Raw genomic sequence first — 21,742 nt, forward strand, 5'->3', positions numbered from 1 at the left:
GGAAAATGAAAAGAACAGTTTGTCTCGGATTCCATAGCTCTCTATGGCCTTACCCCATCCAATTTCTCAGTCCTAATATTCTCCATGACCTTTGGTCTCCCAACTGTACCATCCTTAGATGCCCAAGGACCTTGTAAGCTTTTAAACAATATGCTTTATCCTTGGATGCTCCTCATGCTTTTAGGACAGCAATAAGATGCCTCTCTGTCGCATCCATTCTCCAAACTCACCTCTTCCTAAAGCCTTTTGTTTTTATTCTTATTCTTAATTAAATCTGTATACTGCCCTATACCTGTAGGTCTTTGGCTTCCATGGTAACATAGGAAGCTGCCATATAACAAGTCAGATCATTGGTATCGAAAATATCAATTGGCTCTTCAGAGTTTCAGACAGGAGTCTCCCCCAGTCCTACCTGGAAAGGCCAGGGATTTAATTTGGGACTTTCTGCAGGTGCTGTACCACTGAGCTACGGCATAACACTGTCACCCTCCTCCTCAGTTGAAATGAATCCTAAGTAGCTGAAAGAGTCTTTGCTCATCTTCGTACCTTGTTTCTCTGGCCAGTGGCAGAGGAAGAGGAGTGCGGGGGGAGCGTACCGTCCCTGGCAGCATGATTCCAGTGGGGTGCCATCGCCGCTGCCCCCCCGCCCGCGCTGGGTGCCACGCCCCCACAGGCAGTGTGCCACTCCCCCAGGACACACGCCACGCCCCTGTGGGCAGCGCACCATGCCCCCAGGGCACGTGCCAGCCCCGCCCCCACCTGCTCTCCCCCCCCCCCCCCCCCCCGGAGCATGAAGCTCCGCCACTGTCTCTGACCATACCCCTCCCTCTCTTTTTGGTTGTCCTTGCATAGACTTATTTTCATGGTGAGGAAACCTGGAGGCCCAAGCACTATTTCGGACAGACCTTGTTTCAACCTTCTTGCCCATGCAGAGATCGTTGTAAGATGGAAAGCTTCCTGTAATTTTCTCCCAAGTCACAGCTCTAAATTCACTCCTAATGCAATTTTGAATAAAACTAGATATTAAATTTTGGTCCCAGGATCCCAGAGGAAATAAACAAAGCAAGGCAAAATAAACCAAGGTGGGTTCTCTCCTGTAACAACAGTAGTTTCAAATAAATCTCTCCAACCTTGATTAAATCGGCCCCAGCAGTTTCTCTTTGTTTACATATATTCTAGAAATTTTAAGCACGCTATTTTGTTATTGAGACGGATATAAAGGGCCTTCTGCCTCATATTCAAAGCCATTATAAAATGGACATGCCTGATTCTGAACTTATTTTCATGGAAGTAAGTGCCTTCGATTTGGATGAAACCTATTTCCATTACAAGTTGTGATCCTTTACACACCTCCTCCATAATATGTTCAGTTGGGACTTACATCTGAGTAAGCATCCATATGATTCATTACAAGCATGCTTACAGTTTCAAGATAAAGAAATTGCTCACATATTTGAAAAGGTTGGATTATGAAGCTCTATGCAGCAGGGACTTCTCCACTCCCCACCTCCCCCTTCTCTTTTTGATTATGAAATTTGTAAAAAAAGAAAGAAAGAATGTTTTAGTGATGGTGGCAGAGTAGACCCAGTTAAACAAATAGAATTGAGTTACTGAAGTAATTTAATTCCAATGGGTATGCTCTGAATAGGATTAATGTTGGATAATGCCAATTATCACCACCTTAAAAAGTAAATTTTGCACTGGAAAATGTTCAAATTGAAGTTACATTTTACATACTTTTTGAAAACAACCATCTAGTCCCTTGATTACATAGGCTGACTTGCTAAATCCAGTGGTCACAATCCAGCTAAAGTTGGTTATGACTCATGACCTCCTGGAAACATATGAGGCTGCTTCCATTGATTTTGATAGGCTTTGGTCATGATGGTGTTCACTAGATGGAGACAAATAATTCCACACCTGATGTTGTCTTTAAAAACCACATCCAACCACAAAATTAGCTAAAGGATTCTTATCCCTTGCCATTGTGCTTCAGTTCTATGTAGGATTGCAGCCTATGCCCGTTTTTGTTCAAAGGAATGGAGGAAGAATCTATTTTAAATAGATTTATATATGGAATTTGGCCATTTCAACTGAACTGATCTTTACCAGCCTTCTGCATCTAGCACTGAGTTGTCATGACACTGCAGCCTCACCTCTCAGATGTCATTGATCAGATTTGCTGTTTACTGTTGCTGCTGGTAAGGAGTCCCAAAGCAAGGGATGGCCTACCATGTTCCCAGTTGACCTGCCAGCCAGGATGCCATTGCTGATTCCAGAGCAAGAGAAGAGTGGAAACTACTGCAGCTAACTGACTTGTCTTCCTGTCCACAGATAGATAAGAGGGATGCTGCTTATGGGCAACCCTGATGGCGTGACCCCAAAGGGAGTTGTTTCTGGGTTTTCTAGAAGCATGAGGATTTGTGATTCAGCAGAAGACGTGAATAATGTATTATTGGATGGGAATTGAAACTGTGTGTTTGCTGCCTAGAGTGAGTCTCAATTGCAATGTTTTTAACACGTTGCAAAGTTGCAGATACCACTCAATGTGAGAGACTGAACCAGTACAGAGTAAGGCCCTACCTGAGTGAAAGGCAGGCAGGGATTATCTTGCTGTTAATACGATGCTGTATTGCCCTAGATGGAGGTGAGTGAATCAGCTACTTGTAAGTTATGCTTAATGTTGCCAAGAATTATTATTTTTTAACTAGGCATTCATTTTGTGACAAATTTGGGAGATGTTACTGTGGAGGGGGAATAATAATAATAATAATAATAATTATTATTATTATTATTTTCAAATATAAAGTAGCATGGGGAAACAGTTTATGCACAAACATACACACACATATATAATTAATCATCTGCAAAATAATATGCAATCAGATGTATAAAAGCTGTATATTTTTATAGAGTCATATGGATTGTTGCATTATCTGTTTATGTGCTTTTCATGTTAGGAAACCTGGAGTGTAGAAGTGTTCAATAAGTATACACTATTATAACATAATAAGGTGTATATAATACAGAAAACAATGCACCTAAATTGTGTTGATGATATATTTTTAGCAGAACAAGTAAAAAACAAAAAATCTCAGTGAGATCAAGGAGCAAGATGGGAATTAGAAGAAAGAAAACCTGTGGCAATAAGCTCAATGTCAAGGTTTTCAGAAAATCCCAATTCCATTTGTTCCTAAGTACATTGAGGCTACATCAAGCTTGGCATGGTGGTAGGACTAAATGGGCCATTTTATTCCTTTAAAATCTCTACTGAGCTACTTCCACTAGCATTATAAGTCTGAGCACAACAGTGTATTCCTCCAGCACCTAATGCCAGAATCCATCAACATGGGAGCTGGGAGCAGATGGGATGAATGACAGCTGAAATCCACCTAAGCATGTGCCAGGGGAATCCTTTCTCCAAAGACGGCACCATGGGGTACCTTAGCAGATGGACCACCACTTGGCAGTTGACAAGCAGCCAGCTCCTGTGCTTACCTCCTGAAAAGAGACGAGAAGCCTGTCCTGTTTAAGGAATGTGGCCTTCCATTCCAAACTAGCCCTGGCATTTTTTTTTATAAAGAGGCAATCCTATTCTATTAAGCTCTTTGCTTCTGTCTTCTGGGTTTCTTGGTGTGAAATGAAGAAGAAGAAGAAGAAGAAGAAGAAGAAGAAGAAGAAGAAGAAGAAGAAGAAGAAGAAGAAGAAGAGAGAAGGGAAGGGAAGGGAAGGGAAGGGAGGAAGGAAGGAAGGAGGGAAGGAGGCATTGCTTATAGAGACAGGGGGACTCTGTGACTGTCACTCCATTAACCTGCATAAAATTATACCTACATTGATGGACTTTTAGGCCCTCAAGAGAAATGCTTCACATGGGATTAACCAGTCAACATGGATAACCAGTCAATATGGATGGGAAAACCTTTTCAGCTGTTTCCAGAATATGCAATTGGTACTCAGATCTCTTGACACTTTGCTTGGGTGCAAGCTTAAGGACCATGCTACTGGTTTTTCCCATGAAATAAAACAAAGCATGAGCCTCTAATTATTCCAGGGCCTTTAATTATTCCAGGGCTCTTTTGCTTTAAACTCAACAATGCGGCAACTTGTTCTGTGTATTCAGTCAGAAATGACTGACAATTAAGGAGCAGTTGTCTAAAGGGAGCTGGTGGTGTCCTTGAGTCCTGAGAGAGCACCTGTTCAAGCCTAACCTTCTCTTTGCTTCACTCACTTGTGAGGAGTGAACTGTCTAACTAACACTATTCAGATGGGAAGCCTTTGTGATAGAAATGTCAGCTGCTTGGAATGTCACTACCAGATGCTTTCAAGTTGTCCTTAAAATTTCAGAGGACTACCAGTGATGTCTCAGATGAAGCCTGATAGCTATCATGCTCCCCCTATGTTGCCATCACTGGCACCAATTGTTTCTAAGATCTATCTATCTCCATGTCTCAATCCAAGCTGAAGAGAAAATCAGATCTGTTTAGCTTCCCCCAGTTAGAAAAAATTACAGTGGGCAGAGGAAACTCTCTCCTTTCCATTCTCCCAAAGGCTCTCTTTAAAGAGAAATCCATATCACAAGTAAAATCCACTTCAAAAGAGGCCAGAGTAGTATCTGTAATCATTTTTAAACTCATTTTTGTTGTTCCCTGTTGCTGGGAGTAATCCGTTCATAGCTTGATCTGAAACGTGCTTTGTTGTCAATCACTTTCTTCAAGGCCTGGAGACTCTGGGCAAAATTCCATTCCAGCATCCTAAAAGGTTGCTTAATACAAGGGTACGCTCAATGATCCACAGGGCAATTTGACAGTGGAAGGGAGCATTGGACAATGGAATGGTCTGGAATTGGCAGGCAATATGGATATGAGTATTGAGTACTTGAGAAGCGAGGGAGGAATGTACTCTAGAAACTCTCCCCTTGGCTGGAAATGATATATGATGAAGGTACAATTCATCTCCTCTGCAGAATCTGACCAAAGGCCCATATTTCTTAGCTCAGTGGCAGAGAACATGTTTTGCATGCAAAAGGTCCCAAGTTTGATTGGGACCAGCTAAACAAATGCTGCTAAGTGGATGATTTGATTAACATCTCCATGATCAAAGAGCAGGTGACTTGATGGACCTCTATCTGAGACCTTGGAAAGTGGATGCCAAAGAGCTAGACAGGGAAAATTGAGCTGCTGTAAGGCAGTCTTGGGATGGTGACAGATCTGGATAACAGCTGGATTTTATATTTTCGAAAACATGGGAAAAACCACTGTGCGTTTCTTCTTCCCAGAAACAAGCCTTCTGCACAAAGGTAAAATTTCCAAATATTGCTCCATTCGCTTTTGCCTCTGGCCACCTCTGCCACTTCACACACCAGGAAGAACTGTGGACCTTGTACAAAAAAGGGCCCCCTGCTTCTGCCCTTATGGGCATGAACCAAGACAGAGGGGGCTTACCAAAAACCGATGACAAGAGGCTGTGGTTCTGCCATCACTACCCAAGTGTCTCCTGCTGCAAACAGTTCCAGGGAGCAAAAGTGAAGTCAGAAGACAAGAGACTTCAGAGATTTGTTGCCCTAATAATTCAGTAAGGAAGACCAGGTGTTGCCTTGGGTAACAACCTCATCATGGCGTCAGCCTTTGGGCAGATGGGGACAGGAGGACCATTTCCCTGCCCTTGCAAACAGGTTCCTTTCTGATTGTTTTTGCCACTTTCAAGCCGAGGGAGTAAGGGCATTCTAGCCTCTGCCCTCAGCACCTCTTTCAGCAGAGAAACACTTGGCTGTATGACTCAATCAGAGGTGAACAGCAAACAGAGTGTGTGGGGGAGAGAGTTTTCTTCCTTTTCCTTCAGTAGAATAAAACCTTGCATGAGATCAATAGTTTCTTTGGTTTTGTGTTCCTGCTCCTTAAGGGCAGCTGGCTTATTGCATTTCCATTGATCAGACACACAGGCAGGGCAGCTCGGCAGAGATCAACCGAGTGTTGCGATTTAATTTTCAGCAATTTGGAGCAAAATGACTTTAAAATGAGCCAGGGAGGGGCGTGGGGGGTCACTCTTTGTTCTTATTAGAATATCACCAACATCAAACTGTGTCGTTTTCACACTTTTGACATAATCTCTATCCTCCCCACCTCCCAAAAAAAATTTAAAAATGGGATTCTAATTTTTGAATTCTAAATTGACAACTTTCCCTTCACTTGGAACCGAAAGTCAAGCTATACACAAGCGGCAAGAGTCACCACATGATGAATTTGTTCTAGGAAGGGGAATGAAAGGTTCAGGTGCATTTTTAAGAGAGGGAAGAAGAAGAAAGTGAAGGGGGAACATCTGGTATGAATGCAAATAACTAGGTATGGAGGAACAGACTATCAAGGACAACCAGGGGCTAGGCTATTGGAGAGAAAGTAGGCTAGAACCTATGAAGCACAATCCTTATAAGTTCAAGGGGGCATATTTCCTTTGTGTATAAAGTGCACAGGATTTGTAGACCCACAGCTTGACCCTATGCTTGGTCATTCAGAAATACGCCCTGCTTATCGCAACGGGATTTACACAGAGCAATCCTATTCACAACCTCTAAAAGGTACATCATATTGTACTGAGTGTGGCTTACTCCCAGTTAAGTGGGGCTCAGATTGCAGAATTTACTCCCTCATAGGGATGACTGATCACCTTCCCATTCTCTCTAAAGCTGGTCACAGCTTTTTGGATATTCCATGCAAGCACTTGAAAAGCCTTGAGGGGTCCCCGCCCCCCTGTGCTGGCTTTGAACACCTGAAATATTCCTTTCAGGTATCCACTGCTGCCATCTCCTGCCCCTTCCCCAAAGGCAAAAGAAAAGCATATAGTGGAGGGAAATGACAGCAAAGGCAGCAGCAGTCACTCCCACATGTTTCTCCTCCTGGGGATATAGGCTGAGAATGCAAATCCCAATATCCTTGGTGAGGAAGAAGTCACTTTTTGTGTTATTTCCCACTGCAGAGGAAGCTATTGGGAGAAGCTGTTTTGAACTGCATAAGAAGTGCTCTTCAGGCTGAAGTGTTCTCAGGATTGCTCGGTCCATTACTCTCTAGTAAGTCTTACTCCTTACTGCTTAGGATTACCACCTAGGATTCATTGATACCCAAAGATGATCACAAATGATGCAAAGATACAACGGCAGTCCTTTCCTTGGGGGCAAAACATAGCTAGAGTTGTCTGCCTTGCTCCAACAAAGATGCTACATTACCTCTTGGTGGTTCTTATTTCCTGGGATAAACATAAAAACCATTGTCTACACAAGTGATGGAGAACCCGTGGCCTTCCAGATGTTGAATTTCCTTCATCCCTGACTATTGGCCCTTCTGTCTGCAGCTGCAGGGAGTTGGAATCCAGCAACATCTGGAGGTCCACAGGTTCTCCAGCCATAGATAGCACTGTTTGCTTGGCAGGTGAGCAGCTGGAAGGATTCTTATATTTGCCTGTAGGGAGATACCCAAACCTATGTCACACCAAAGCCATGTTCCGGTCTGCCATCTTGATTCAAAATGGTGGCCAACATGTAAGCACTGCCAAAGAGCACTGCCCCCACCTTGGGAATTATTCTGCCAAGTTTGGTGACAATAGCTCAAGACCTGTCGGAACTTATAGAGAAGAAACAAACAAATCACTTTCCAAAATATAGAGTAGATTTGTTTAATTTAATATACTTATATCCCACCTTTCTCCCAAGTTGGGATTCATTATTCTTACTAATAGTAACACATTTGCTTTCCAGATACCATATTTTTCCATATATAAAATGATGCTTTTTGCTAAAAAAAGAAAAAGAGAGAGATGGGCAAAAAATTGATGTTGGCTTATACACGGATAGTTAATGCAGAGGGAGGATGTGTGATTAATGGCAACAGCAAACAGGAGATTGGCAGCAGCGATTGGGTGGGTGATTGGCAACTGTAGCGAGATGGGCAGTCAATTGGCAGCTGCGGCAAGTGGGCAGGTGGGCTGTTGGTGGTGGTGAGTGGGCAGACAATTGGTGGCTGCGGCGAGGTGTTCAATCAGCAGTGGCTCTGGCAAGCGATCGGCAGCAGTGGGCAGGGAGGTGAGCGATTGGCGGAAGTGACCTCCCCCCCACCCCCCAAAAAACTAAACAACTTAATTTCTTAATTTTGGGTAAAATAAAATAAAATAGGGGTCATCTTATAATTGGGGGTGTCTTATACACAGAAAAATATGGTAATCCTTTCTGGAAGTGCATGGGTAGCAGTCCTTTGCCTTTCCAGGACAGGCATGAAAAGCAACCCAGGAACATATGTATTTCACATATGTTCCCTTGTTGCTTTTTACACATCACTTCCCTGAGTAGCAATCAGCACACAGCATTCCCCATCCCCAGCATTTTGCTCTCAAGTATTTACATACAATTCCCTACCACTGTAACCTGGTGCCAGGTCTCTGCAGTGTTTTTGACTTCTTCTTTTTTAACTGCAAAGCTCTGCTGGATCAAGCCCACCATCAATAAATAGATTGAAGCTTTCAGGGTCAATGCTGGTCCCATAGTGGTTTATTTTCAGCAGATGCAGCAATATTTGCAAGCTGGTCAATTTCTTCGTAAAGCCAGTGTTTGGGTTTTGAGAATTAAAGTTGGCATTTTGCCGTTTTACCAAGGTGAAATGGCATCACAAACAAACTGAATAATGAAGTAGGGGAGGATTAATATCCTCATGCACATTCACCAGATGCTAACTATGGGATAACCAGCCTCATATAACCAACATGCTTACATCTAATTAATGCTTGAAGGGGTTAACACCATAGAGTGAGCTGTCCTGCCATGGTTAGTGAGGTCACTCCCCCTCACCTATATCAGTCATATAGTTGTACCCTATTCTACCAGAGAAGCTCAATATGTGAGTAGGCCTGTGCCAGTTAATCCAGTTCTGACCACATGGCTCTAACAAGCCTCTCTTGAGTTCCTATACCAATACTTTAAGAACTTTTACGACTGTAAGTAAGCCAAGTTTTACTGCCTGTGCAACTTTTTCCGAATGCTGTATGGGAAAGCACATGAACCAGACCCTGAAATGTTTGTAAGTAAACCAATTTTAACATACCAAACATCTGGTCTTTTTCTATGAATAATAATAATAATAATAAATTTTATTTATATCCCGCCCTCCCCAGCCGAAGCCGGGCTCAGGGCGGCTAACAACACCAAAATAGTGCAACATTAAAAACATTATAAAAATTAATTAAAATCAAGATTGATGGCAGCCATAAAGTTTTGTAAAGGTTGCCAAAGGAGGGAGTCAGGCTGCGCCCTAACCAAAGGCCTGGCGGAACAGCTCTGTCTTGCAGGCCCTACGGAAAGATGTCAAGTCCTGCAGGGCCCTTGTCTCTTGTGACAGAGCATTCCACCAGGTTGGAGCCGCAGCCGAAAAGGCCCTGGCTCTAGTTGAGGCCAGCCTAACCTCTCTGTGGCCTGGGACCTTCAAGGTGTTTTTGTTTGAAGACCGTAAGTTCCTCTGTGGGGCATACCAGGAGAGGCGGTCCCGTAGGTACGAGGGCCCTAGGCCGTATAGGGCTTTGAAGGTTAAAACCAGCACCTTAAACCTGATCCTGTACTCCACCGCGAGCCAGTGCAACTGGTATAGCACCGGATGAATGTGATCTCTAAGCGAAGACCTCGTAAGGAGTCTCGCTGCGGCATTCTGCACCCGCTGGAGTTTTTGGGTCAGTCTCAAGGGCAGCCCCACGTAGAGCGAGTTACAATAATCCAGTCTGGAGGTGACCGTCGCGTGGATCACAGTAGCTAGGTCAGGGCGAGAGAGGTAAGGAGCCAACTGCTTAGCTTGGCGGAGATGAAAAAATGCCGCCTTTGTAATAGCTGCAATCTGCGCCTCCATGGAGAGGGAGGTATCGAAGATTACACCCAAACTCTTAACGGACGGTGCTGGCACTAATTGCACCCCCGCAAGAGATGGGAGTTGCCCCCTCATTCCCATATCATCCCGTCCCAGCCAGAGGACCTCTGTCTTCGAAGGATTTAACTTCAACCGGCTCCCACGTAACCATCCTGCCACAGCTTCCAAGCATCTGATCAGTGTGTCTGGGGCCGAGTCAGGATGGCCATCCATCAACAGATAGAGTTGGGTGTCATCAGCATACTGATGGCAGCCCAGCCCAAAACTCCGGACAAGCTGGGCGAGGGGGCGCATAAAGATGTTAAAAAGCATCGGGGAGAGAATCGCACCCTGAGGCACTCCACACACCAAGGAGTGGCGCGATGACAATTCCCCCCCAAGCGCCACCCTCTGTCCCCGACCAGAGAGAAGCGAGCGCAGCCATTGAAGGACTGTGCCCTGGATCCCCACGTCGGCAAGGCGGTGGTCCAGAAGTTCGTGATCGACCATGTCAAAAGCTGCTGACAAATCTAGAAGAATCAGCAGCCCCGACCCGCCTCGATCCAGCTGTCTACGAAGATCATCTGTTAGGGCAACCAGAGCCGTCTCGGTCCCATGACCAGCGCGATAGCCGGACTGGAATGGATCCAGAGCCGATGTTTCATCCAGAAACCCACCAAGCTGTTCAGCAACCGCTCTCTCAATCACCTTACCCAGGAACGGAAGATTCGAAACCGGGCGGTAATTGGATAGATCTAAAGGATCTAATGATGTTTTCTTTAAGAGCGGGCGCACCACTGCCTCCTTCAGTTCCCCTGGGAATGTCCCCGTGCCAAGGGACAAATTGATGATATCCCCCAGGAGAGTCCGCACCTCGTCTGGACACGCTCTAATCAGCCAAGACGGGCACGGGTCATCACACTTCCCACTCCCCTATGCTATGGGAAGTGTGAAGTTTTGGAACTCACAAGGGCATATTTTAAAAGCCTAACAGCCTATATTTCCACACTAGACTTTGCTGCATATTTTGTGGTTTTAAATCTCTGCTGGGGTTCTCTCACCAAAGAGTATTTGCCCCAAACCTGGATCTTGGCATCCAGGGAATTCTCCTTTCTATATACCTATTCAATTTTTTCCTTCAACTAACAACAGAGAAGTTTTATACAACAATGTCCCACACCTCTGAGCAAGAAGAGCATAAATAGTAGGGCTCTGCATCAGACTGAGCTGAACCAGAAACTGAATTGGTCCAAATGCAAAGTGGAATGTGTCTCTTCCACCTGCATCCACCTCAAAACTATATGTTTAATTGTGATTTTTTAAAAACTTAATTAAGCATGTGGTTAGGAGGCAGGGTGGGGAGGAGAAACAGCATCTCCTTCCCCAACAGAATGCAAACTGCTTCGAGGTTTTGTTTTTAACAATCAAACAGCATACAAATTGTATTAAATTAATTACCGTATTTTTCGCTTTATAGGACGCACCGGACCATAGGAGGGGGAGAACAGGGGGAAAAAATTCTCCCCCTCTCTGCTCAGTTCCCCTTCAGGATAGCCACCTGACAGGATAGCGGGACCTCTTGCTCTCCAGGCTTCAGCGAAAGCAATGCGAAGCCTCCAGAGTGCGGAGGGAGCGCTCCCTCTGCGCTTCGGAGGCTTCGCGTTGCTATCGCTGAAGCCAAGGAGCCTGCATTCACTCCATAGGACGCACACACATTTCCCCTTAATTTTTGGAGGGGGAAAAGTGCGTCCTATAGAGCGAAAAATACGGTAATTAATAAATGCTCTTGTGCAAATGTCCTGCTTCCAGACTTCCCATAGGCATCTGGATGGCGACTGTGGGAACAGACTGTGTATTAGATGAATCTTGGCTCTGGTCCAGCCTGGCTCTTCTGTTTGAAGGACCTGGTCTCCAAGCTTTTGAGTTTGACCACTGTCTCCTCCTGAACTGCACAGTCAGTGCTGGTGTTGAGAAGGAATTGTCAGAGAGATGGATGAGAGGAGATAAGAAGTTACGGTATGTTCTGGAGAACCAGCAGCCTTTCATTTCTGGAGGGGATCCAGAGCCTCTTGACTGCCCCTTCTCCTGAGAAAAAGCATAGGCGAATTGCACTAATTTCTAGTATTTATGACAGCTAGTGCTCAAATCCCCATTCTCACGTCTGGTTGCATAGCTAGCTAACTTCTTTGAAATAAGCAAAGGAACAATACCCATCACACCACGTAGCTCCAGGAGCAAAAGGATGAATGTGGACATTCAGCACAGAGCAACAACCAGCACAGCACTGGGGGGAAATATTTGAGTTAAGTCTACAACAGGCAGTGGTGACCACCAACTTGGATGACTTGAAAAGAGTATTAGACAAATTCATGGAGGAGAAGGCTCTCAATAGCTACTAATCCTGAGGGATATATTTAGGGCTGTCTTGATGTGGGGGTGCAAGGGGTGTAGGGCACCCAGGCGCCAAATTCTGGGGGGCGCCAGGTTCCCGCCGCTGAAGCCGCCTAAGCTCTTAACTATCTACCTGCTATGAAATAATAAATAATTTTGATCAAGCTAGAAAAACAAAATACATGTATACCTAGGTATTACCGAAATGTATACCTACTGTTTCACTAAAGGACTTTCGACTTTGTGCGCTCATTTACCAAAGACGCTTGTCATTCACAACAGCGGGGCTTGACTCAACGACGGCGCTTATCAGACTCAACAATGGCGATTGTCATTCTCAACGGCGCCGTGCATGCAAAATTAACTCTTACATCATAATAAAAGTTACCGTAATTTGGGGGCTAAACTAAATTTGAAGGCACTGGGCAGATCTTTGCACCCCGGCGGCGCATATGCTAAAGACTGTAGTGGATATGTTCTGTCTCCACTGTTGGAGGGTGCATGCTTCTAAATACCAGTCACTGGGAGGGAAGAGGTGCTGTTGTGCACTCAGGTCCTGTGGATTTCTTATAGGCATCTGGTTGGCCACTGTGAGAACAGAATGCTGGACTAGATGAGCTGCTGCCTGATCCAGCAGTCTCCTCTTGCGTCCTTATTCTTCTTATGAATTCTTAGGAGAAAATGGAGGACATGGAGTAGCAGATGCAGAAGTGGGGGTTCCAAGGGATTGAGAGTGGGGAGAACAGGATCCCAGGGAAAGGGTTCTGGGAAACAGAGGTTTGGATAAGCATATCTCCCGGCTCCTTTGTTACAACCCATCTTTACAGTGACACTTCCATACATATTTCCACCATTTGGAGGGCATTTTACTAGTAAGTTATAAGACATTAAAATATCAATTATTGGAAGGTAATAGCTTTATGTTCTCTTATGTAGCTCCAACATAAATGTCAGCGTTAAGAAATGATATTTCATTCTGGGACTAACAAATCAGGGACTTAGTGTACGGGGGAGAAATGATTGGAACTACTTGAAAGCTGCCTGAACCAGAGAAACTGCAAACATATTTATATTCTTACGACGGAAGAGGGGAAAATACACCCCTGGGCATGTTTTAAGTGTCCTCCGTCTTTTGGATAAATGGTGATGCTAAACAAAAAAAAAAAACAAAAAAAGGGAAAGGGGGGAAATGAAAAGATGACCTTACAATAATAACCTCATGATCCAACTGCAACTGAGCTTTCCAACATACCGAAATCATTTGCAATATGTTCCGAGTGGAAATTTTTATGCTGCTTTATAATTCATCTGCTTCCTTATGGACCTGAACAAAAAAGGGCAGGATTTCCTTCCCTCTCTTTCCAAATGGTGTCTCACATGTAGAATTGCTAGGGCACTCTCTGGGGTTCATGCTACCTTGCCTTGCCTTCACTCTCAAGAGGCAGTACGCCTCTGAATATCAGCTGCTGGAAAACACAAGTGGGCAAGTATTGCTGCTTGTGGACTTCCCAGAAGCATCTGGTTGGTCAACATGGGAACAGGGTGCTGGGCTACAAGGGCCATTGACTGTGAGGCTCTCCTGATGTGGTGTAGTGGTTAAGAGCAGTGGACTCATAATCTGGTGAACCGGGTTTGATTCCCTGCTCCTCCACATGCAGCTGTTGGGTGACCTTGGGCCATTCACACTTCTCTGAAGTCTCTCAGCCTCACTCACCTCACAGAGTGTTTGTTGTGGGGGAGGAGGGGAAAGGAGGTTGTTAGCCGCTTTGAGACTCCTTAGGGTAGTGATAAAGCGGGATATCAAATCCAAACTCTTCTCTTCTAATGGAACCAGGAGTACTGGAACCTGCTACGCAAAGTCCTAGACCTATGGAGTGCCTGGTTTGTTCCCCGAGTACCCAGTGTCTGACACCAGGTCAGGACTAGGCATGAAACCTTTCAACAGAATTTGAAGCTCAGGACACACCATATGATGTTATGCACACCATAGGGATGCAAGAGAAAACCGTGTTGCTAGGACAGGATTTCTGATCCATCCTGCATCTGGAAACAGTTATGCCATGAACTGGCCCTCCACATTGATGGAGTGTATGGCTATCAGTGGCTACTAGCCATTATGACTAGGTTCTGCCTTCACTGTTGGAGGCAGTATGTCCCTGAATACCAGTTCCTGGAAATCACATCATATCCACTCATATCCTGCTTGTAAGGTTCTCATGGATATCCTGTTGGCCAGGCTGGCAACACAGCACTGGACTAGATGGGCCATTAGGTTCTGGGGTTCTTCTGGGGTTCTTGGGAGGAAGAATGAAAATAAGTGTGGATATATTCCTGATATTCTACAGAACAGCAAAGGCTATCCGTTGGGTAATGGTGGTCCATTCTAGCCCATGCCAGTGAAAATACAGACAGAGCTACAGAAATGCAAAAGGAGGCTGAGCCTTTTGAAAGTCATATCCTTTGAATGTGAAGCTTTTTTCAGAGAGCCAGTCATGATGATAGTGACTCAAACATGAGGTCAAATGAGGATTTTCTACACTTCTGTATTCCATCCTTCTTATACAGAGCTCAGAGTGGTGGCATAAATGGTTTCCCCCACCCACCCAATCCATTTTACCACCATAGCAGTCCGGTGAGGTATGCTGGGCTGAAGGAAGTGACCAGCCCACAGTCACCCAGTGAGCTTTGTGCTTGAAAAGAGGCTTGAATCTCCTTGCTGTGGACTAGAAGAGATAGGGAACCTCTGGTCCTCTATATGTTAATGGACTCCCAACTCTCATCAGCCCCTGCCAGCAATGGTCAGGGATGATAGCAGTTGTAGCCGAACAACATCTGGAGGTCCACAAGTCCATTACAGTGGTACTTCGGATTAAGAACTTAATTTGTTCTGGAGGTCCGTTCTTAACCTGAAACTGTTCTTAACCTGAGGTACCACTTTAGCTAATGGGGCCTCTCGCTGCCGCCGCACCGCTACCAAGTGATTTCTGTTCTCATCCTGAAACAAAGTTCTTAACCCGAGGTACTATTTCTGGGTTAGTGGGGTCTGTAACCTGAAGCATCTGTAACCTGAAGCATCTGTAACCCAAGGTACCACTGTACAGTATTCCTGTCCTGGGATAGACAATACTAAGCTACATGGACCAATGCTTTGACCTGGCAGCTCCCTATGTTCCTTAGCTAATAAACAGCCACTTTGAACTGGAGGAACAGCAAGGTTTCCTCATGTTAGTCATGCATCTCCCAACTGAATAGTTGGCCATGGTGCAAGCTTTATTACATTGCAGAGTCCAGCTTAGTGCAAGCTTCGTTACCCGGCTTAGTGCACTGCCTTCTGCAAGCAAACTTGCCTCTCTCGCATCACTTAGTGCAAGCTTTCCTATATAGCTGTGTCCGACTTTAGCAGGAGCTATGTCTCTGGAGGTTTTCCTCCTGAAGGGTCATAGTTCCATCACAGGACTGACAAAAGGATCAGAGTGGCACAGAATGCATAAACATTTGATGTAACCTATGGGTCACAATAAACATAGGACTCTAGCATAAGGCATGGAAAAGCAGCAGCCTCAGATTACAGATTCCAAGTGCCTTGAAGGATAGCAGAGTTGGGAGAAAAAGCACAGCATACTTTTGGGCAAGAGAATCCATTGTTCTTCTCTTTTGTTCTTTGACACCCTGGTTTCCTTTGAGAGGAACTGGGGAGACAGAAATTTAAAGTATAAATAAATAAGCAAACAAACTCACTAGAGAATCCACAGCCATAAGCCTCATGGAAATGAATAGGCTTTCTTCCCATTTCAATGATGTTATAGCTAGAGAATTGCCTTCTGATCAAGTGTGTGTGTGTGTGTGGTGCAGGAATGTCAGAGAAGTCTGGTGAAAATGGAGCAGAAATTGCCAATGTTCATTTATTTGTCCCACGTCCAGAATGGAAATTGGTATTTGCTGTTACTGTTTCTTTCAGTCCACAAAATGGTACATTACTTCCCCTCCCCCATTTGCGCTGAAATGAATGGGGTGGAATCATGTAATGACAACCTAATTTAGTTAATTAATTGTGTACATTACATAAGTCACATACTTTTGTCACAGTGGACAGCAAGACAAATAACATAGTTTTTGACTGAAGACGAACTGTGGAAAGGAAACAGAGCTGCAAGCTGTATGCAGGACAGAATGCAAAGCAGAACGCAGGACAGAATGCAAAGCAAGGCCTTTCTACATCCCTTATATGGTGGGGGCACCAACCAGATTTCCTGCATCAAAATGTTTTGAGCCTGCCCTTGGCTTAGGAAGGAGATTGGAGGTTGGGCATAAAGGTCAGAGCTATTCATGTTCTCACAATTTGCACTAATAAGCTCTTTTGGCCCACAATGTTGGAGCAACATAAAAAGAGAGAATTAGCTTCCTTAAACCCACTTTTACTTCTGGCCCTTCATGTTTTTGTTCTTGGTCATTGAGAAACAGCCTTTTGCAACACCCACCCATGTACTCCAGGTGTTGGTTTGGAAATGGCTGTCCCTTTTCTCACAAGTGGGATGTGTTTAGTATGTTCCAGCCAAGCAGAGCAAATCCATTTCCCTCCCTGTTATTCCCTTCATATATACTCCTGTGTTTTCTGTCCCACATGGCTGTCCTGGAATTCTGTGTGTGCTTAGAACAGCTGCTTGGTTCCTCCTTGCTACGCTTCACTGATGCGTGGAGTGACAACTCTATGGAGTTTGTAATGAGCTTCATGGTCCCTTGACTCTGATCATAAATTTGATTGCTAAATAATCATCCATCTATTTACTTGCTGCATCCAATGAACATGCCTTGTAGAGATAAATAATGGTGTTGCATCGCTGTGTTTCTTCCTCCAAGGAACTCAGAGCAATCTCTTGGGTTCCCAAGCAATTCCTCACCGAAACACTGATGAGGCTCAGATCTGCTGATCTTCAGGGGATGGAATTGCATCAGAGTGCCTTCAGATTGTTCATTGTTGAGGGCCAGTAGGAGTACTTAAAGCAGGGGTGGGCAACCCAGAGGCCCCTTCCAGCCTCCCAAGCCACCGGAAGTTGCCTGCCAGGGCCCCCCTCTGCCCTACTCCTGATCCAGTTAGGAAATGAAGCCCTCTTCTATTTTGAGAAGATCTTCAAAGAGCAAGAAGGCAGTAGGATCTTTTCTTCCACCTTAGTGATAAGTACCACAGCACTAAGATCAGTGATCTGCCTGCTCTGTAAGACTAAAAGGCAGTATTTACAAACACACACACACACACACACACACACACACACACACACACATACCCCAGCACTAGGATAGGGAGAAATGCTTCCTTTTGATTCTTAAAAAGCATGCAGACGCTTGAAGGGCACCAGGTTGGTGATGCCTAGCTGAAACTCATATCCCAACCTGTGTTTTTAGTACAGTGGTGCCCCGCAAGACGAACGCCTCGCAAGACGGAAAACCCGCTAGACGAAAGGGTTTTCCGTTTTGGAGGCGCTTCGCAAAACGAATTTCCCTATGGGCTTCCTTCGCAAGACGAAAGCCCATAGGGAAATCTCCGGGACAGCGGGGAAGCGCAGCGCGTCTTCCCCACTGTCCTCGGACCTCCTCCGAAGGCTGGCGGCGGGGCAGAGAGACCTCCTCCCGCCGCCAGCCTTCGGATGGCTGCTCCGAAGGCTGGCGGCGGGGCGGAGAGACCTCCTCCCGCCGCCAGCCTTCGGATGGCTCCTCTGAAGGCTGGCGGCGGGGCAGAGAGACCTTCTCCCCGCGCCAGCCTTCGGATGGCTGTCCTGAAGACTTGCGATGGGAGGAGGGTTTTCCTTCCCACCGCCAACATTCAGAATCCTGTTCTGAATGTTGGCGGTGGGGAGGAAAAACCCTCCTCCCACCGCAAGCCCCGGGAACAGAGGAGAAGCGCTGTGCGCCTTCCCCTCTGTTCCCGTACCTGTCCTGAAGGCTTGCGGTGGGGAGAAAAGCCCTTCTCCGCACCGCCAGCCTGGCAAGCGGTCTCCATAGGAACGCATTAATTGATTTTCAATGCATTCCTATGGGAAACCGTGCTTTGCAAGACGAAAAACTTGCAAGAAGAAAAAACTTGCGGAACGAATTAATTTCGTCTTGCGAGGCACCACTGTACCTCCATTATTACACTGTGCAACCCATAATGTGGGCATTTCCATGATTCAGGCTGGCAGCCTGGCTGAACCTGTTGAATTCCCAAAGAACTTGCTGAACTCACAACAGAACAGGAAATGAACTGAAGGCCTCTGACAGGGCTGAGGAAACTTTTTTAGCCTGAGGGCTCCACTTCTTTGTGGACAACCTTCCAGAAGCCACATGCCAGCGTTGGACACGTCTAAAAGCAAACATGGTAAGAGCAATGGATGTGACTCTTGCTCATGTTCTATCCATGTAAAAGTCAGACACACACACACACACACACACACAAACAAAAAACCTCCAGGGCTGGCCCAAGACATTTTGGCACCTGAGGCAAACCACAGAATGGTGCTCCCCTACCACCCAGCCAAGGAAGAAGGGGCAAGTGAATATCTACATCAGGAGATATGATCACTGTTGGAAGCTCTGCCAGTGACTGAGGCCTTTGTGAAAAGAGCCCCACCCTTAAGGATGTTAGAAAATTCCAATGAAAACAGAAACAGGACCTCAACGTGCCAATGCTCACTAATTCATCCCACCTTCAGAACAAAAATCAATCGAGTAAATACGATCAGTATCCTCTGTTGTTGTTGTTGCTTTCAGTTTGCAAATGATACTACAGTTTTCCCCTGTTTGCACCGTGTTTCCTTTGCAATGAAATGAACATAGTGGAAAATGACAACATAGCTTACATAAGTTGTGCTATTAATTACATAAGTTGTGCAATTTTGCCATAGCAGATAGTCAGACAAAGAACATAGCTTTCGGCAGATGAACTGCAGTGAATGGAAACAGTGCTGCTGAATACAGGAGGGAATGGAAAATATTTCCCTCTTACATCCATACTCATGCCACCACATACACTCAATGTGGTAATCACAACCCACGCACCACCAAATCCCTCCATCAAAGGTTCACCAAAATTCTTTTTTTTCCCCTCAGCTTTTTCACAGGCCACTTTACCTTACATTCCCATTGAAGCACCAATAAGCACAGTATAATTATAAGCTGCCTAGATGGAGTGGCCACAAAATGTTAGCTGCTCAAAGTTCTTTGGAAGAAGAGCAGGATATAAGTGGAATGAATCAAGCCAAAGAAACACACAGCTGTTTGGCCTAAGAATTTTTCTGGCAGGCGGGTGAGATCAGATGTGGCAATCCTAACTCCACAGCCCATTGTGTACTATGAAAACTTCTGTCCAATATATCCTAGCAGAACGAGCCTCCATGTAATTTAATCAGAAGAATGAGCTGGAAATGTTTGCAAGAGCTAATGTTTGCCCTTCTGAAGGTTGGAGATTTGGTTTTAATTAAATTACAAGTGCTCCTTGTTAATATAACCAACGAAACATTTATTCTTTGGCCCCAATTCTTTTTCTCCTGCACGCAAGATCTATGCCCAGTTCCTCAAGCAAACAACCAAGTCTTTTTCAGGGCTCAGCCCTACCATCTCAGGCAAAAAACACAGAAGTAGTTTTAAAGAGTAACAATCACTCCATAATTTAGTTCATGCTTGTATTTTTCATCATGGGTTGGAAGCACCATTTGGAATTTCTCCTTCAGCAATCAAAATGTTTTAGGTCATTCCTCAACTTCTCTTTTTAGCTGCTGATCTGAGATACACATATACAGCCGAACCCATCTGCAGTGTCATAACACTTTAATCAGTCATGGCTTCCCAGAGTTCAAAGTCATGGGAACTGTCGTTCCTTAAGGGTGTTTTGAGTTGTTAGAAGACCTTTATTCCCCTCACAAAGTTACAATTCCCAGAGTCCCCTGTGAAGAGGGATTGTAGTTCTGTGAAGGGAACAGAGATCTCCTAAAAACCCTCAGCACTGCTAACAAACTACACTTTCCAAGATGTGGGGAAGCCTTAGCTGTTCAAAGCTATATGGTCTTGATGACATCATCACGTTGGCTACAAGTAGTTGGGATTGGATTGTGATTTTGTGTGGGTCTTTTTGAAAGAAAGAAAGAAAGAAAGAAAGAAAGAAAGAAAGAAAGAAAGAAAGAAAGAAAGAAAGAAAGAAAGAGAAAGGAAGGAAGGAAGGAAGGAAGGAAGGAAGGAAGGAAGGAAGGAAGGAAGGAAGGAAGGCACCTGCATGGATAGTATATAAAGAAGGATAAAAGAGGTGCACACAAAATTTGTTTTCCAAGCAAGCATCACAGTACCTTGTAGAGGCCATGGCTGCATCCGCAGTAAGTGCTTTCCATGGTGTAGCTCCTCTGCACTCCTATTTCCCGCCAAACCACCACGCGGGCTGTCGAGTCACGTGACTTCTCTACCAGGAAGCTGCAGCTGCTCATGAGAAATACAGGAGCTACTTTGTCCAAGATCTTTGGCAGGGTCTGCAACACATACACACACACAATAAATCTATAATCATTTAAATGTGTTCATCGTTGGATAAACCTACCACATTTTATCTACCTTTCCATCCACTTTTCCCCCCTCCAAGCAGTTCCAAATAGCACCTGTGGCTTCCCCCCCTCTCCTCCAGTTTATCCTCACAACAACCCTGTAAGGTAGGTTAAGCTAAGAGACAGTGACTGGTCCAAGGTCACATCATGGCTGAGTGGGGATTTGGACCCTGCTCTCCTAGATTCTAGTTAACCACAACACCACACTGTCTACGACAGTGCATGTATGAAACCTGTGATGTAGTGGTTAAGGGATTGTGGTCTGATCTGGGATACCCCCCAAGTTTAAATCTGGGAACTGGTCATAGCTCAGTGGTAGAACATATTCTTGGCTTGTAGAGGTCCTAGGTTCAATCCCCAGCTTCTTCAGGTAGGGCTGGGAATGTCCCCTGTCTTGAAACCTGCAGGGTGACTTCCTGCCAGTGTAGGCAATACTGAACGTGGTGGACTAATGACCTGACTTGATATAAGGCAGCTTCCAATATTCTTCTCTCATCTCAATGATGAACCCATTGGATGTCCTTATGCAAACCAGTATCTCTTGACCTCAGTCTTTGTCCATCTGTATTGGTTGTTGCAGGATTGTTGCAATCCTCTGTTCAGCAACTGGTTTTCCTGGATGACTACTCTGGGCATGACGGTATCTCGTTCCTGTCCCCGCTTTCCACATACAGCTAGCCGAGTAGCCTGTCAGTCAATACTTCTTCCCAGGTACTCCATTCTACATATCTCTTTTCAGTTTCAGACTGACAACTAAAGAAACAGGCAGCAGCATTCAAGAAACCAGTTTTGGTCCAGAGGCTTCACGTTGCTGACTGATCCCCCTGCTGTAAGAATTGCTAAAAGTTTGCAATCGTTTTAAAAACGAATGAAATACAAAAACAAAGGCGCTCCATTGGCTTCAGTCATTTTATTTATAGG

General features: G+C 45.1%; 1 protein-coding gene across 1 annotated transcript in view; it reads right to left on the minus strand.

Moving 5' to 3' along the window:
• AGBL1 (AGBL carboxypeptidase 1) overlaps positions 1–21,742 on the minus strand; it is a 401,756-nt gene that overhangs the window by 160,369 nt on the left and 219,645 nt on the right. The window contains exon 21 of the mRNA XM_028706413.2: positions 20,573–20,749. Coding sequence (XP_028562246.2) covers positions 20,573–20,749 — 177 coding nt within the window. The remainder of the gene's footprint in view (positions 1–20,572; positions 20,750–21,742) is intronic.

The sequence above is a fragment of the Podarcis muralis genome, chromosome 14 (genome assembly GCF_964188315.1).
Source record: "Podarcis muralis chromosome 14, rPodMur119.hap1.1, whole genome shotgun sequence".
NCBI classification, from domain to species: Eukaryota; Metazoa; Chordata; class Lepidosauria; order Squamata; family Lacertidae; genus Podarcis; species Podarcis muralis.